Source organism: Orbicella faveolata, unplaced genomic scaffold (genome assembly GCF_042242905.1).
Source record: "Orbicella faveolata isolate gen_17 unplaced genomic scaffold, um_ofav_v1 contig_12, whole genome shotgun sequence".
NCBI classification, from domain to species: domain Eukaryota; kingdom Metazoa; phylum Cnidaria; class Anthozoa; order Scleractinia; family Merulinidae; genus Orbicella; species Orbicella faveolata.
This window is the reverse complement of record NW_028301539.1, coordinates 13,448,967-13,465,750: the sequence shown is the minus strand read 5'-3', so window position 1 is coordinate 13,465,750 and position 16,784 is coordinate 13,448,967. Positions and strand designations below refer to the sequence as shown.

The following is a 16,784-nucleotide window of genomic DNA, read 5'->3' as shown; positions in this document are numbered from 1 at the left end:
TATTCGAACCTTGTTAATAGACCTTAGATAAACGTGAGAATCCAAATTTCAGAACCAGGCTGAAAACAGACGACGATATATCGTGTTTAGGTTTCAGGACGTGATATAAAAGTTGCCACACTCGTCCTTGAAGTCTCCAATCGAGTACTCAAGATGTTCAAAAAGTATGCTCGGCTGAGCTGTTCAAATCTGTAGCATTCATTTTGGTGAATCTAATTCTTTGGCGCCCTCCAACGTTTATGATGTGTATTTCCTGTCAAGGCTGGACAGAAATTGCAAGGTAGAAAACTAGTAGGTATCGACAATAAGAAGAATAAACTTGAATTAATCAAGTGAAAACAACAGAGAATCTATGGCGCTTCCTGCGTGAATACAACCAGTGACGTCACAAGGTCCTTAAACTCGGTTCCAGAGCCGGGACACAGTTTTACGCCGAAAAGTCGATTTCGGCAGCTTGAAAAAAGCACTTTCCGTTAGGATTTGACAGAAATAAAGTGCACAATTATTTTAAGGACGTTTGAAACTATAGATTGGGCTAATAAAAGAGAGTACGAAAATTTCGTTTCAGTAGCACTTTAAAGGAGTCACACTTGTTCCTTTTCAGGCTATACAGTGAGCGATATGTAAAATATCTAGTTAAGTTTTCTTTTTTGTGTAGGCGGAGATTTATCTTTTTAAAGAATTTGCTGCCAAAGTGGAAAGAAAAGCTGCAGAAAATGCTTCCCTCGAGGAGGATTATGATGACGCACCTGATGAATTCAAAGGTGTTGAGCACATCCTATTCTATAACATATGTACAACACAATGAAAATATTCAGTTTTTCGGTAGTAAAAATTTAAAAATAAACCTTCTACAAAGATGTTGACTTGGTAGTCAATTTTCTCGTAGTTTTGATTGTTATCTCCAAGTGAGCAAACTCAGGGAAAGCGATAAGTTTGAGACGGAAAGTTTGCGGAGTGAAAAATTCGAAATGCTGAGAATTTTGAACAGTATTATGGCTCGTTAGTCATGATTTAAGTTGAGATCTTACTGCTTACAAGAAACCAGAGTTTGCAGTTCTATCAAGGTTTCTCCTAGCTGATGGTTTATGGATGGTTATCCAATTTATTTTGGCGACCCTTGAGGCATTTTTACCGCCCTTTTTGGATCGTGATTAGCTGAAGCAAAACCAAGTTCATCCTCTCTTTTCAATAGTGCAACTTTACAACAAGGTTTGTAATCATAGATGTTTCTGTTATTTATTACAGATCCGCTTATGATGACACTCATGCGTGACCCTGTCATCCTACCAACCAGCGGTAAAATTATGGATAGAGCAGTCATCATGCGCCATTTGTTAAACTCGGACACAGATCCTTTTAATAGACAACCACTTACCACGGATATGTTAAAGCCAGGTGGGACGATGATTACAGTTATTCGGCAAGTGCATTCAATATGAAATGAAGGATTGCTGTGATTTTGTTTGTTACAAAAATAATATGGATATAGCCTACAGAAATAATTTGAAACTTCATCAGTATTATATTCAAAGAGAACAAAGGAAACTGTCAATAGTTGAAAAATCTGTTTCTCAAATTCTGCACCGGAAGCACACACAAACATGGTAATAGTCTCTGTGCAGCATGGAAAGAGCTTTCTGTCGTAGAGGGAAGGAAGGAAGGGTGAAATGGAACCCAAACCAAAACTGAACAATCATTAACGTTGAAGTACAAGAAAATCGAGCATTCCAATATATTAGGAGGAATCCATGCCATTCTTACTAAAGAACGTGTGTCGTGTAAAGTTGTTAGGTAAATTAATAGGATAGGATTTTTAAGACATCCCTACTCGAGACAAATAGTTAGGTTATTACCAACTTGAAGTTGATAATGGTAAATTAAAGGCCGTAGCAAAATTGGGAAAAGGTACCATTGTCGTCCGAGCAAAACACTTTTTCAGTGCTGAACTGGTCGGCTGTATTATAGCTTTGGTCTTAGCATATCCCATCTCTGATGGTTTATTAATGGGCTTGTCTACAGAGTTATAGACCCACTTCTTTAATCTCAGGTATTTGAAACAGCAGTTGGTAGTCGAGCCTAATAGATGTAATATAGTTCACGTCTCTGTTAACTAACTGTGTGGGGACTAAATTTTTTTCTTCTCTTTTCCTAGCCACTGAACTTGTAGCACAAATTAAGGAGTGGCTGGAAGCACAGAAAACAAAGGAAAGATCATTATGAAAGATATTTATGCCGAGCAATTGTTTACGAAGAGGACACCTTGGCTTCCTTCAATTATTGGCTTTTAATAGTTCTGCCACGTCATAAGAAATTACTTCATCGTGGAAAGTCACCTTCTACGCCTGGCGTGGATAATCAACAGTATGTTTGTTTTGAGTTATTTGCCTGGTTTTGGGTAATAAAGACCAAGCAAGTATCTCGGTTTCTGCTCTTGCTCACTCTGATTAAAATTCGAATTGTTGTTACGTAACGGCTTGCAGGCATTTCCAGGAAGCTCCAGGACAATTCATTTCGAACATAGAGTAAGAGCAAATTCTTTTCAAGTGTAATTTATCAAGTATAAAAGATAGCTGTGTACTAAAGAGCGAGTAAAAAATGTTTTTGAGTTGTGTATTACCATTTGAGGCAGGCTACAAAACAATTTGCTTATTTGCGGATTCTCCGTTACCTAGCTGCAACTTTTGAGGTTTATGAAAATAGTGGACATTAAACATAAATACTTTCAAAACCAGATCTTTTGCTCAAATGTTAAAATTATTTTGTTTGTTTTGCCATTTTACAGACAGTTCTTAAATTGTAGATCATTTATTTCATATCCACATTTTTTGTATTGCAACACACAAATTTTAACTGAACAAGGACCTCAACCAATTTACCTTAACCCAAATGCACTGCTTACTCACATAACCAACACCAATGACTAAGTGTCAATTTTGGACTGACTGGTGAATGTGGTGAACTCTTATTTAATGACTTCATTTTGCAACAGACTGTAGTTATTCCTTGACACTACATGCAAAAGTTAATATAATAACAATGTTCCAGTTCGAATCAAAATAAATCATCCATTTTGAAATTATAAGCGGTTTGTATAAATAACCTATTTTATTATGTTCAAGTCAGTGGTATACCGAGTGGTAACAAATTGATAAAAACAATATATCCTCGCATGTGAAGATATGATATCCTCACATGTGAAGATATCGTGTTTGATAACATTTCTCTTTTGTCTCTTTAACTACACTTAAATTTGTTGGTGTATGATCGAAACATCTTCGGATCTTCTTCGGTCGTCTTGGGCAATCTTCGCTAATCTTCAGAAAATGTGCAGAAAATGCTCGGAAACGTTCGTCTGGCCTTCGGAGCAATTTTGGAAAATCTTCGAAAATCTTCGGAAAGTGGTCGGAAATCTTTGGGAAAATGGCATCATCAGCATGTTTATACAATAAAAAGAACATTACCCATTTGGTCGAAGATATGAACTTTATGTTCTCGTGGCAAGAACAATATCTCACTCGTTTCCAGATAGTTCTTGCCACTCCAACATAAAATTCATATCTTCTCGCCACCGTGTAATATCCTCTATATTTGATTTCTGAATTTATTTTCTATTTCTAGCAGTCTGGGTTTGAGCCCTGGCTGGGGACATTGTAGTGTGTTCTTGGGCAAGACTCATGCTTCATGCTACAGAAACTGGAGATAAGTGCTGGCCTGATGGGCCACTTGACTCGTATGCAGACTTAACCTAACTTTTCTACACTAATCCAAGAGGCCAATTCCAAGTTGCCGTTTGCCTCTTTTTCAGAGAGAGAGTCCTCGTGCAAACGTTTCATGTGAAAATGACTTGATTTGCTTGAGAATGAATGTACAGGTGACGTACAGGTACATTTTTGCTCATGGATGTTATGTAACATCCATGGGCTTAGGAGGCAGTCGGATGGCGCTCTCGATCACACACTCACTCACTCACTCGATTCTAATTAATTTATTCATTAAACCTGGATTAAACAATTTTCTCTTACCTCCCCTGCTAAGTATTGTTTTTTCCAAGAGTGTTCAGTCGTCTTCGGGAACGTTCTTTGACGAGGGGGGACTAGAAAGGCGTACATTTTTGCCCTATAAATCGAGAGCCTGGGTATGAGTTTGTCGAACACCTCTAAGATTGAAGTCAGCCATTTTGGTTTCATGTGATTTTCTCTCGTAAATATGTTGTTTTTTGCCTATCGGCTTTTGCTCACACCTACATGAAAGCTGGTAGAGGTATTTATGACTGTGGTAACGTATTGTTCACAACAGCACGGTCGGCGAGGTCAAAGAATTGATACAAGACACCCGGGAGGACAAAGCCAGAAAGTGAGATCGTGGTAAGCTTTTTTCTTGGCAAGAGAATTTGATGGTTTCCACTCGCTTTCTCTCGTTGTGTAGTCTAAGGTAAGCTTAAAGTGCCACTATGATGAAATTCGCGATATCCATTTCTTTACATTTTCGTACACATTAGGTCTTTCCTAGATATCTTGCCAAATTTCAATTTTCTACGAACATTAAAACTAGTGGTTTTTTGACCTTAATTTCTGAGAATTTACGGCCGCCATTAATTTTCCTTGTTCCAAGTCTTGGTTGAAAATTTGAGAAAATGACGTCATTTTCTCAAAAATACCGCACGGGTTGAAATTATGATAACAATATAAAAAATTGCACGAATATATGAGCCAAAGTTTTTGTTATTCTTTATGCGAATTGCTGTGCTAATTGTTATTATAATTTCAACCCGTGTGGTATTTTTGAGAAAATGACGTCATTTTCTCAAATTCTCAACCAAGACTTGGAACAAGGAAAATTAATGGCGGCCGTAAATTCTCGGAAAGAAAGGTCCAAACGACATGAGTTCTAATGTTCGTAATAGATCGAAATTTGGCAAAAAAATCTAGGAAAGACCTATTGTGTGCGAAAATGTTAAAAAAAAGGGTATGGAGAATTTGATCATAGTGGCACTTTAAATTCTTGTGAGGTTTTGGTTTCATTGTTTCTTTATTGTTTTATTTTGTACAGTGTGGGGCCCAGTTGTCGACCGGGCCCAGTTCTCGGCCACTTTTTGTTCAGCGTTTACTTTTCGCGCCACAAATGAATCTGAATAAAAAGCAATTGTTTCCAAAGGTAGCTTGATTCCTTGTCTTCCGTTCTGCCGAGTTTGTTTCGTCCTGCCGAGTTTTTCTGTGAGCACGTCGAGGTGACGCGAAGGTAGGTGAATTTGGTTTCCCCGAAAACGTGTTTGTTTACGGCTACTCGAATTACATGGTTTAATTCAAGTTTATATTTTGTCCGTCTAGAAAGCCCAAATGAGCCAATTCTTGGCATAAAGGATGTAGAGTGATCAAGCCATCTGTTAAATATAAACTTTTCCTGGCCTGTTTAATTCTTTGACCTAAAATCACTCCTTAATATTTCCTTAGTACTTTTGCGTATTTGCCTATTCTCGGCCACCCTGCTCGCGTTCAACACTAAAAACGCTCATAGTTTTGTGTGGAGTATTCGTGTCAAGTCAGTTGTAACATAGTTAGTGGAGGGAACTAACTCCACTAACTATGGTTGTAAAAATAAAGCTGTAATGAGGTGGCATGCTAAAAACTATGAGCTCTGACTTAACCCCGTTTTAAATACCCAACTCTTTTTTAGCCTCGCTTGACTGCACTTAAGAGTAAAACTAGGTGTGCAAAAAACTTCCTTTTCTAACATGAAACAAAGCTCTTTAAGGATAATTTGTGATCGAAATATCAAAACACAAGCCTTATAAGTGATTTAACAACAAAAAATGGTAATAAAGCGTTGTTTATTCTGAGGAATCGCGTGCACTCTTTTGTGGCCGAGAACTGGGCCCGCTGGCCGATAACTGGGCCCACGAACGAAGCCTCTATTTTCGTTATTACTCGGGAGAAAACAGCTTTGAGCAGTCGATAGCTCTACATGTGTAAACTGAATACTGAAGCTAGTTAAGCGTGAAATTTTAAGTCCTGACGGCTATTCCAAGGTAAGAAATACAGGTTTACGTTTTTTGTGCCGAGAACTGGGCCCCATACTGTACACACACATTGAAATTCTGCCAGTGTTAGTATCGCAAGCTCGAAATTTGTAAGCTTGTTTTTAAATACTCAGGGGAAAAAAATTCGAACTTCCTTATCTTTTAGTTTTGTTGTCGTTCACATTACATTTCTTTTATATTCCATGCAGTTCGACCAGAGTGAAAATTTCTTCACGGATGATAAGCAAGGCAACCTACATGTACGATTGAGTAAATACACACTGCAATATTTTAGTGATGGATGAACAAATTAAGTCCAAGAGACTGTGTAAATCTATTTTTTGCGAGAAAGATATGCTGTCCAGTTGTGTCAAAAAGCCGGACGCATGGTGGCTTTTTTTTTTTTTTGTTTTTTTTTTGCCCAGAAATGAGAGATTTAAACAAATTGACATCAAAACTTGAATTCTGGAGAAGAGAATGCTTGTTACTTGTCAACATAAGTATGTTCTGTAATCGTTACAAAAATCTATTAGCAGAGACATATCTGCAATCCTTTTGAATATTACTGCGTTTCTAGTGAGACCAGCACAAACAATTACCAAGATATATAGGAATAAAATACCGTGATTTTTGTTTTCAAGAAAGAAAATTATTGTTATTTTACTTGCATGCACTACAATATGTAGTATCCTCATTACTTTATTGCACCAAGCTGGGGGACTTCTTCGTACAGTTGACTAAAGATGCCCTTTTTTTTTTCAGGCTGGAGGTATTATAAGACTTAACAGGACCGGGATTTCAAACATTAATAATTTTGATTATTTATCCCAGAAATAAGATCTAGTGGGCCACATTAGGTCTGTGAAAGGGGTTTCAGGCTAGAAGCTACATGTATATGAAAGGAAAGCCCTTCCCGTCAAAAGCACTGTAAAATGGATAGGTCTCTGACCTTGGGCCAGAGCCTCCTTGTATAAAACTTTGTGACTTCCCTTCCTCCTCTACATGGACACAGTTCTGTAGAAAAAAAACCCGTTATAAATTGCAATAAAAACATTCCCTTCACTTCAGGTTCATGATTGAAACAAAACTGTCTGAAATCATTCTTATATTATTGAAGGAAATACTTTTTTTTCTATAGTTTTGCTTTTTACCCGCAAGCTATAATCAAATTGTTTATGTTTGACTTAACTTAAAGTAAACAAGAAGATCTGTTAGATCTTATAACAGCGCTTTTAAAATTTAACTGTTTCCTTAGCACTACAGTCGCAACGCAGTGCCCATTCGAAAGTAATCCTTGATGATTCATTGATTACTGTAGATATCACATCACTTGATCAACACTAACTGTATTATTGCACCATCAGTCGTACTCGTAGCCATTGTGAAATCTCCGATGACGTAATGTTCTTAATCTGGAACTTTCTTCGGGATATGTATGGGCATGAACGATACGAGTGCAACAATAACACTATTAAAAGTCATGATTAAATTTAATTGGTGTTTCAATGAGTAAAGGGCTAGCAAAGTAGTCACACGAGTCACATAATTCAAGAATTACGTTATTCACGGCTATCTTTAGCGCGGTGGTTATTTCCCTACCAATGACGTAATCCTTCCATGTTTTGACAAGTTCTTTGCTTGGCTTGCAAATATTTAATTTTCCTTCTGATCTATGAACTCGCTGCGATAAAACAGCCAAAGAATTTACTTCATTTGCCTAAAACCACAAGAAATACTAGCAAAACTGCAAATAAATTAATGACCGTCGCTTCTGCCGAAATAAACTTGCAAAGTAAACACGATCTTATTTGTCACCTAGGGAAAGTGAAAGCTGCAACGTTAGCGCATTCCATGGCTGACGTAATACTTTTTTTAGCGTGTTTATTATTCCCTTTGAATCCAACGCTTCGATAGAACCAAAAGAAAATATATTTTACCCACAACAAAGACAACATCCGTAAAATTGTTCGTGTATTAATGTTTCAACAGCTTTTGGCAAACAAACATCACACGTTGCGTGACGCGAAATTTGGCCGAGCGGAGGTCTGCGTCTGGTCACCGACAAAAAAAGAAAAACATAGGCACGCAAGGCGTGCAAGAGTGTTTTTTTGTGAAGTCTCAGAGATAGGAGCGTTCATGGAGCTGTTTACAGTAATGACTGGGTTAATTTGACACGTCTCCAGATTAATGTAGATACCATCTTATTTTCTAACAGGCAATTTGATTCGTTCTTTGAGACAACCCACACTGTGATTTGTGTGACACGCGCACATGCATAACTCCCTCACTCACCTATCACAAAGCCCGTCCAACCCCCAAGAGCAATTTTTGCCCAAAAATACTCAAATTAAGAGCTCTTTTCGCATTTTATACAAGTCGTAAGTTTACCCTTTTTACGCAACACAGCACAACAACACTACCTCAAAACTTGAAAGAAAGAGAAAAAAAACTCTGACACGTTGAAAGTCTGATTTAATTAAATTGCACTTTAACTTGGTGCCACGCGGTCTTCAAAGAACATTTGAACAGTTTTCATAATTCTACCTTTAAAAGAATGTCATAAAATGCCCATCAAATAAAAAATAGTAAACTGCTACTGCAGAGACGTAAAAACCGTCCAGAAATGAAAGCTTCTTTTTCGTTTAATATCCTGGGAACAATAGCCGATAACTTGTCAGCTTTAATTGAATTTACTCCCATACAAAAAACAAAAGTGTTAAGTTACCATTTGTAACTAAGGATAGCAAACATCTCGTGGAAACAAGTGGTGACGATTCGTCAGCTCTAATTCAATTTACTCCCTTGTGAAAAACAAGAGTGACAAATGACCCTTTGTTACTAAAAAAATAAAAATATCTCGTTATATTTGCATGCAACAAGAACAAAACAATCGTTACCTGCACTTACTGTTGTAAACATTAGAACGGTTTCAAATCTAAATGATCTCATCTCCTCTAAAACATGTCCTAATAACTAGAAGCGACTATTCGTGACCTCTAATTGAATTTACTCCTTGTGAAAAACAAAAGTATCAAGTTACCTTTGTAACTAAAAATAAAAATCTCTCGTGTCATTTGCATACTACTGGCTCATGAACTGTTTCAAAACTCAAGGCTGATCTCGTTCATAACTAAACTCCTCAGCCTAGCCCACAGAAAATGTTGAAGTAAGCCCAATATATGAATACTTCCTCCTCTTTTATAGAAAAATAAATATGGCCGCTCTAAACTGTATCGGGATCAAATCTTCTCACATAGCACTAACCTTTACAACAACAAATTTGATTGGCTGTTTATAGTAGATCCAATCTGATTGGTGTGACATACATACATCTCTCGCTCACTCACTCACTCACTCATCCATTGACCCGTCCATAACATAACCGACGCGCCGACTAAGAGGTATTTTTTTCACAAAAAAATAACTCAATAAACAAGATCTTTTAGATCTTATAACCGCGCTTTAAAAATTTAACTGTTTGCTTAGCACTACAGTCGCAACGCAGTGCACATTCCAAAGCAGTCCTTTATGATTCTTTTGTTACTGTAGACATCACATCACTTGATCAACACAAACTCTATTATTGCACCATCAGTCGTAGCCGTTGTGAAATCTCCGATGACGTAATAGTCTTAATCTGGAACTTTCTTCGGGATATATATGGGCATGAACGATATGAACGATGTGAACGATTCGATAACAACACTATTATCTTAACTATTAAATTTCATTGGTGTTTTCCACGAGTAAAGGGCTAGGAAAGTAGTCACATGAGTCACATAATTTAAGACTTCCGTTATCCACGGCTATCTTTAGTACGGTGGTTATTTCCCTACCAAAGACGTAGTCCTTGCATGTTCTGACATGTTCTTTGCTTGGCTTGCAAATATTTAATTTTCCTTCTGATCACCTAACTCGCTGCGATGATACAGCCAAAGAATTTACTTCATTTGCCTAAAACCACAAGAAATACTCGAAAAATTGCAAATAAATTAATGACCGTCGCTTCTGCCGAAATAAACTTGCAAAGTAAACACCATTTCATCTGTCACGAAGCGAAAGTGAAAGCTGTGAGGTCAGCGCATTCCATGGCTGACGTAATACCTTTTTTTAGCGTATTTATTATTTCCCTTCGAATCCAACGCTTCGATAAAACCAAAAGAAAATATATTTTACCCAAAGTAAAGAAAACAATATCCGTAACATTGTCCTTGTATTAATGTTTCAACAGCTTTTGGCGAGTAAACATCACAGGTTGCGTCATTCAAAATTTGGCCGAGTGGAAGTTTGGGGCTGGTCACCGACAAAACTGAAAAAAACAAGATCTGTTAGATCTTATAACCGCGCTTTTAAAATTTAACTGTTTTCTTAGCACTACAGTCGTAACGTAGTGCACGTTCCAAAGCAATCCTTGATGATTCATTGATTACTGTAGACATCACAGCACTTGATCAACGCAAACTGTATTATTGCACCATCAGTCGTAACCGGTGTGAAATCTCCGATGACGTAATGGTCTTAATCTGGAACTTTCTTCGGGATATGTATGGGCATGAAGACACGAACACTATTAACAACAGCTTTCTTTCTTAAAAGTCACGATTAAATTAAATTGTTTTTTCCCTTGAGTAAAGGGCTAGCAAAGAAGTCACACAAGTCACATAATTGAAGAATTGCGTTATCCACGGCTATCTTTAGTACGGTGGTTATTTCCCTACCAATGACGTAATCCTTGCACGTTCTGACAAGTTCTTTGCTTGCCTTGCAAATATTTAATTTTCCTTCCGATCTATGAACTCGCTGCGATGAAACAGCCAAAGAATTTACTTCATTTGCCTAAAACCACAAGAAATACTCGCAAAATTACAAATAAATTAATGAACGTCGCTTCTGGCGAAATAAACTTGCAAAATAAACACGATCGTATTTGTCACGTAGCGAAAGTGAAAGCTGCAACGTCAACGCATTCCATGGCTGACGTAATACCTTTTTTTAGCGTGTTTATTATTCCCTTTAAATCCAACGCTTTGATAAAACGAAAAGAAAATATATTTTTTCCACAAAAAAGAAAACAATATCCGTAAAATTGTCCGTGTATTTATGTTTTAACAGCTTCTGCCGCGAAAACATCACACGTTGCGTGACTCAAAGTTTGGCCGAGCGGAGGTCTGCGTCTGGTCACCGACAAAAAAAAAAAAATAACAAGAAGATCTGTTAGATCTTATAACCGCGCTTTTAAAATTTAACTGTTTTCTTAGCACTACAGTCGCAACGGAGTGCACATTCTAAAGCAATCCTTGATGATTCATTGATTACTGTAGACATCACATCACTTGATCAAAACAAACTGTATTATTGCACCATCAGTCGAAACCGTTGTGAAATCTCCGATGACGTAATAGTCTTAATCTGGAACTTTCTTCGGCGTATGTATGGGAATGAAGATACGAACGCTATTAACAACAGCTTTCTTTCTTAAAAGTCAAGATTAAATTTAATTGTTTTTTCCTCTAGGAAAGGGCTAGCAAAGAAGTCTAACGAGTCACATAATTCAGGAATTGCGTTATCCACGGCTATCTTTAGTACCGTGGTTATTTCCCTACCAATGACGCAATCCTTGCATGTTGTGACATGTTCTTTGCTTGGCTTGCAAATATTTAATTTTCCCTCTGATTACCGAACTGGCTGCGATGAAACAGCCAAAGAATTTACTTCATTTGCCTAAAACCGCAAGAAATGCTTGCAAAATTGCAAATAAATTAATGACCGTCGCTTCTGTCGAAATAAACTTGCGAAGTAAACACGATCTTATTTGTCACCTAGCGAAAGTGAAAGCTGCAACGTCAACGCATTCCATGGCTGACGTAATACCTTTTTTTAGCGTATTTATTATTCCCTTTGAATCCAACGCTTCCATAAAACGAAAAGAAAATATACAAAAAAGAAAGCAATATCCCTAAAATTGTCCGTGTAGTTATGTTTTTACAGCTTCTGGCGGAAAAACATCACACGTTGCGTGACTCAAAATTTGGCCGAGAGGGAGCTTGGGTCTGGTCACCGACAAAAAAAAAAAAAACAAGAAGATCTGTTAGATCTTATAACCGCGCTTTTAAAATTTAACTGTTTTCTTAGTACTACAGTCGCAACGCAGTGCATATTCCAAAGCAATCTTTGATGATTCATTGATTACTGTAGACATCACAGCACTTGATCAACGCAAACTCTATTATCGCACCATCAGTCGTAGCCGTTGTGACATCTCCGATGACGTAATAGTCTTAATCTGGAACTTTCTTCGGGATATGTATGGGCATGAAGATACGAACACTATTACAAACCGCTTTCTTTCTTTAAAGTCACGATTACATTTAACTGTTTTTTTCCCTTGAGTTAAGGGTTAGCAAAGAAGTCACACGAATCACATAATTCAAGAATTGCGTTATCTACGGCTATCTTTAGTACGGTGGTTATTTCCCTATCAATGACGTAATCTTCGCACGTTCTGACACGTTCTTTGCTTGGCTTGCAAATATTTAATTTTTCTTCCGATCTATGAACTCGCTGCGATGAAACAGTCAAAGGATTTACTTCATTTGCCTAAAACCGCAAGAAATACTGGCAAAATTACAAATAAATTAATGACCGTCGCTTCTGCCGAAATAAACTTGCAAAGTAAACACGATCTTATTTGTCACGTAGCGAAAGTGAAAGCTGCAACGTCAGCGCATTCCATGGCTGACGTAATACCTTTTTTCACCGTATTTATTATTCCCTTTAAATCCAACGCTTTGATAAAAAAAAAGAAAATATATTTTACCCACAAAAAAGAAAACAATATCCGTAAAATTGTCCGTGTATTTATGTTTTAACAGCTTCTGGCGGAAAAACATCACACGTTCCGTGACTCAAAGTTTGGCCGAGCGGAGGTCTGCGTCTGGTCACCGACAAAAAAATAAATAAATAAACCACGGGTAAACCTAGAACCGCGCTCGGCCCATGGCGGCGCGGTTAGTAATAAACCCCGGGTAGACCTAGAACCGCGCTCGGCCCATGGCCGCGCGGTTAAAAATAAAAAAAAAGAAACGACGGGTAAACCATGAACCGCGCTCGGCCCATGGCCGCGCGGTTAAAAAAAAAATTAAATAAACCACGGGTAAACCATAACCCACGCTCAGCCCATGGCCGCGCGGTTAACAAGATTTTGCCAATATCCATGTCTCAATTAAGTGAAATTGGGCAAAATACTCTTGGCAGCTCTGGCATTCTCAAGTTCATTGTCTAAAATAAATTTCAAAATCATAGTAATCATTGTTATACAGCTGTTTCATAATGGTAACTGAACAAGGCCCATAATCAATCTACCTTTACCCAAAATGCACTGTTGACTCATATACATAATTATATTGTCAGTTTTGGACTGACTGGTAAATATGGTGAACTCTTGTTTAATGATTTCATTTTGAAACAGACTGTGGTTATTCTTTGACACCACATCATGTACAAGTTAATATGATAACAATGTTCCAGTTCCAATCAAAATTAATTATTGTCCATTTCAAAACTTGTAAGCTGTCTGTGTAAACAACCTGTTATTTGATTTTTGTATTTCTTTTCTATTTCGAGCAGTCTGGCCTCGAGCCCTGGCTGGGAATATTTTATTGTGTTCTTGAGCAAGACACTTAACTCTCACAGTGCTTCTTTCCACTCTGGTGTATAAATAAACACTGGCGAATTTAATATTGCAGGGTAACCTTGCGATGGACTCATCCCATCCAGGGGGAGTAGAAATACTCCTAGACGCTTCATGCTACAGAAACCAGGATAAGCTCCGGCCTGATGGGCCACTTGGCTCATATGCAGACTTTACTTCCACTTCGGAGTTGCTATTTGCCTCTTTTTTAGAACGAATGCCCGTGCAAAACATTTCACATGAAAATGACTTGATTTTCAAGAGAATGAACGTACAGGTGACATGCATTTTCATGCGAATAGTTTTGCACAAAGATTCGTTTTACCACAGAGGCAAAAGTCAACTATTCATCCATGAGCTGGCTCAGGGAGCCTTTTATAAATTAATGGTTTCGTTTTGACACAGAGGCTAAATTGGCCTATTCATCCATGGGAACTACCTCATAGAAGCCTTTGATTTTATGAAGATTGCCTTACTTAATTTTATATGTTTGTCTCATTATTATTATTATTACTATTATTATTATTATTATTATTATTATTATTATTATTATTATTATTATTAAAGATTCGCACAGCTATTGATGATATTGAAGCTGGTTTCGTCATTGGCTCCGGGCAACAACAAATTGCCTAGGGAAGCCAAGAAACACCCCTTGTTTGCTTTTTCTCTTCTTTCTACATCTCCAGCACCTTTCTAAGAATTCTTGCCGACCCCAACAATGCACATCTCTGGATCAGTCCAACAGGAATGCCCACCTCAATGGCTCTCAGATTGTCCTTCAATCTCAGTGGTATTGATCCCAATGCTCGCACTACCACTGGAATAACCTTTGTCCTCACACCCCACATTTTTCGAACTTCTCTTGCTAGATCTTGATTAATTTTTCTTTTTGTTTGATGTTCCGGGATGTTTGAATTCCGGAATGATCCATGTTCCTGGTTTTATCAACGGCCATTGATAACTCCAAAAATCATATCAGATTTAAAAAGTGAAAAATATGAAACATTTTAGGTCTTCAAGCCATTAATTTGGCACCAAAAATGGGTCACCTGCGTCCAGTAACTCACTCGTAGTTCGTCGAGTGCCACCAGGTAAGATAAAAGTTGCGTCATTTTGAAAAAATTAAATAATGTTGTCCCCCGTCAAATTAAATCCAGAATTCTCGGGTTAAGTATTAGAAGAGGCAAAGCAACTCTGGTATTATCGAAAAGGCGCGGTGGCAGAGCAAGGTGAAGGGTGTGTTTTTGGTCGCTAAGTTAGAAGTTTTATAGATATGTGAATTTTGTGAATTCAGCACTCTGTCTACTGACAAAATGAATGAAGAGCTCAGGAAGTCGCTTTAAACACCGAAGAAAAGTGTATTCCGCGTAAACGACGGCGGGAAAATACTGGTTCTCAAATGGACGAAGACTGTTTCAGCCCATTGCTGCGATGCCTCGGCAAGTATAACTAAATTAGAAGCCAAAATCGATAAACTACTAGATTTGTTTACGGAAATAGCATCTCTGAAAGTCCGTTTAACAGAGGTAGAAGAAGAAAACAAGCAGCTGAAGAAGGCCGCTGAGTACACAGGAAAGGAACTAACAGACCTAAAAACTTGTGTAGCCAACATGTGCTCTCAAACAGCGACCTCAACATGGAGATCCAACAGTTGAAATGCCGCAACATCAAATTGGAGGCGTACACTAGAAGGGAGAGTATAAAGATCTACAACCTCCAGGAAATTGAAAGTGCAACACCACAAGATACCGAAGATTTGGTTCGTTCAATGATGGAAGAGAAAATGAAAATTTCAAGGGAGGATATGAATGAAATTAGATTTGAACGAGTACATCGCTTGCCAACCCGGCATAACCCGCGGAGGTCCAAAAATACAAGGCCGGTTATTGCTAAATTCAGCTTTTATCAAGATAAGGAGTTCGTTTGGTCTAAAGTTAAAAATTTAAAAGGTACTAAAATTGGAATTTCGCATGACTACCCTAAAGAAATCGAGGCGATTCACACGAAATTGTACCCGGTGCTTAAAAAAGCGAAGCAAGAAAAACAATCAGCTTTCTTCAAGGTGGACAAATTGATCATCAACGGTCAAGTATTTAATGGGATTGAAACTGAAAATCTTCCTTACTACGTTTTAATTATGAATAGCGCATAAGCTTTAGTAGATGGAGGGCTGTTGGGACTAAATGCAAGTCAGACAAACATGTTGCTTGTTTATTTACGATATCTTGTTGTATTTTTCTATTCTCTGATTACTTATGCATGTAGGATTATAGCTGTTTATAGGTATCGAGCAACATTGGTGAATCTCATTTACTCGGGTTTTGCACCCTTATTAACAGTTGTTTTGTGTATTTGTTTGAATTTGGGACTAAATTTGCAGTTCATTAGCACACACATTTTTTTTCTTTTCTTTGGCGCCTACTGCGTCTCCCAATTTTGAAATTAACATAACATTTGATGGCCGTTGTTTTTAAATTGGTATCGCTCAACGTAAAGGGCATAAGCAATTTTAAAAAAAGAAGAACAATGTTCAATTGGCGCAGGAAACGTAAAGCCGACATAATTTTTTTGCAAGAAACCCATTCAACAATAAAAACAGATACTCAATGGAATAATGAATGGGGTGCACAGATTTTAACATGTCACGGTAGCTCCAACGCACGTGGAGTTGCTATCTTGATTAAGAATGGCTTTCATTGTACCATCCATCAAAAGATCCTGGACCCTTTGGGACGCTTCATCACTCTTAAAGCTGACATCAAAGACAAAACATATGTTTTAATAAATGTTTACGCACCGAACAAGGACAAAGATCTCATATCGTTTTTCAATAATTTACTTGCAATGCTACAAAGAAACTTAGATACGGAAGATAATATCATTATAGGAGGCGATATCAATTCCCCTTTAAATCCAGAGATTGATAAAAAAGGGAGGTATACTGCCTGCATTGATTGCCTACAAAATCAACTCGATCTGGTTGATATTCGGAGAAAAACCCAGACACAAGGAGTTTTACCTGGAGTCAAAAGTCTCCAAGAATTTTTTGCCGTGTTGATTATTGGTTGATTT

General features: G+C 37.7%; 1 protein-coding gene and 1 long non-coding RNA gene across 4 annotated transcripts in view; both read left to right on the top strand.

The window, feature by feature from the left end:
• Positions 1-12,101, top strand: part of LOC110057937 (ubiquitin conjugation factor E4 B-like) — a 320,893-nt gene extending 308,792 nt beyond the window's left edge. For all 3 annotated transcript variants that reach the window (XM_089283777.1, XM_089283778.1, XM_089283776.1), the window contains 3 exons: positions 659-764; positions 1,249-1,398; positions 2,156-12,101. In XM_089283777.1, coding sequence (XP_089139903.1) covers positions 659-764; positions 1,249-1,398; positions 2,156-2,223 — 324 coding nt within the window. In that variant the 3' untranslated portion in view covers positions 2,224-12,101. The remainder of the gene's footprint in view (positions 1-658; positions 765-1,248; positions 1,399-2,155) is intronic.
• LOC149116753 (uncharacterized) lies at positions 4,264-12,101 on the top strand. The gene is made up of 3 exons (XR_016205777.1): positions 4,264-4,367; positions 6,229-6,279; positions 6,782-12,101. It is a non-coding gene; the product is annotated as an uncharacterized LOC149116753 (long non-coding RNA).
• Positions 12,102-16,784: the final 4,683 nt, after the last annotated feature.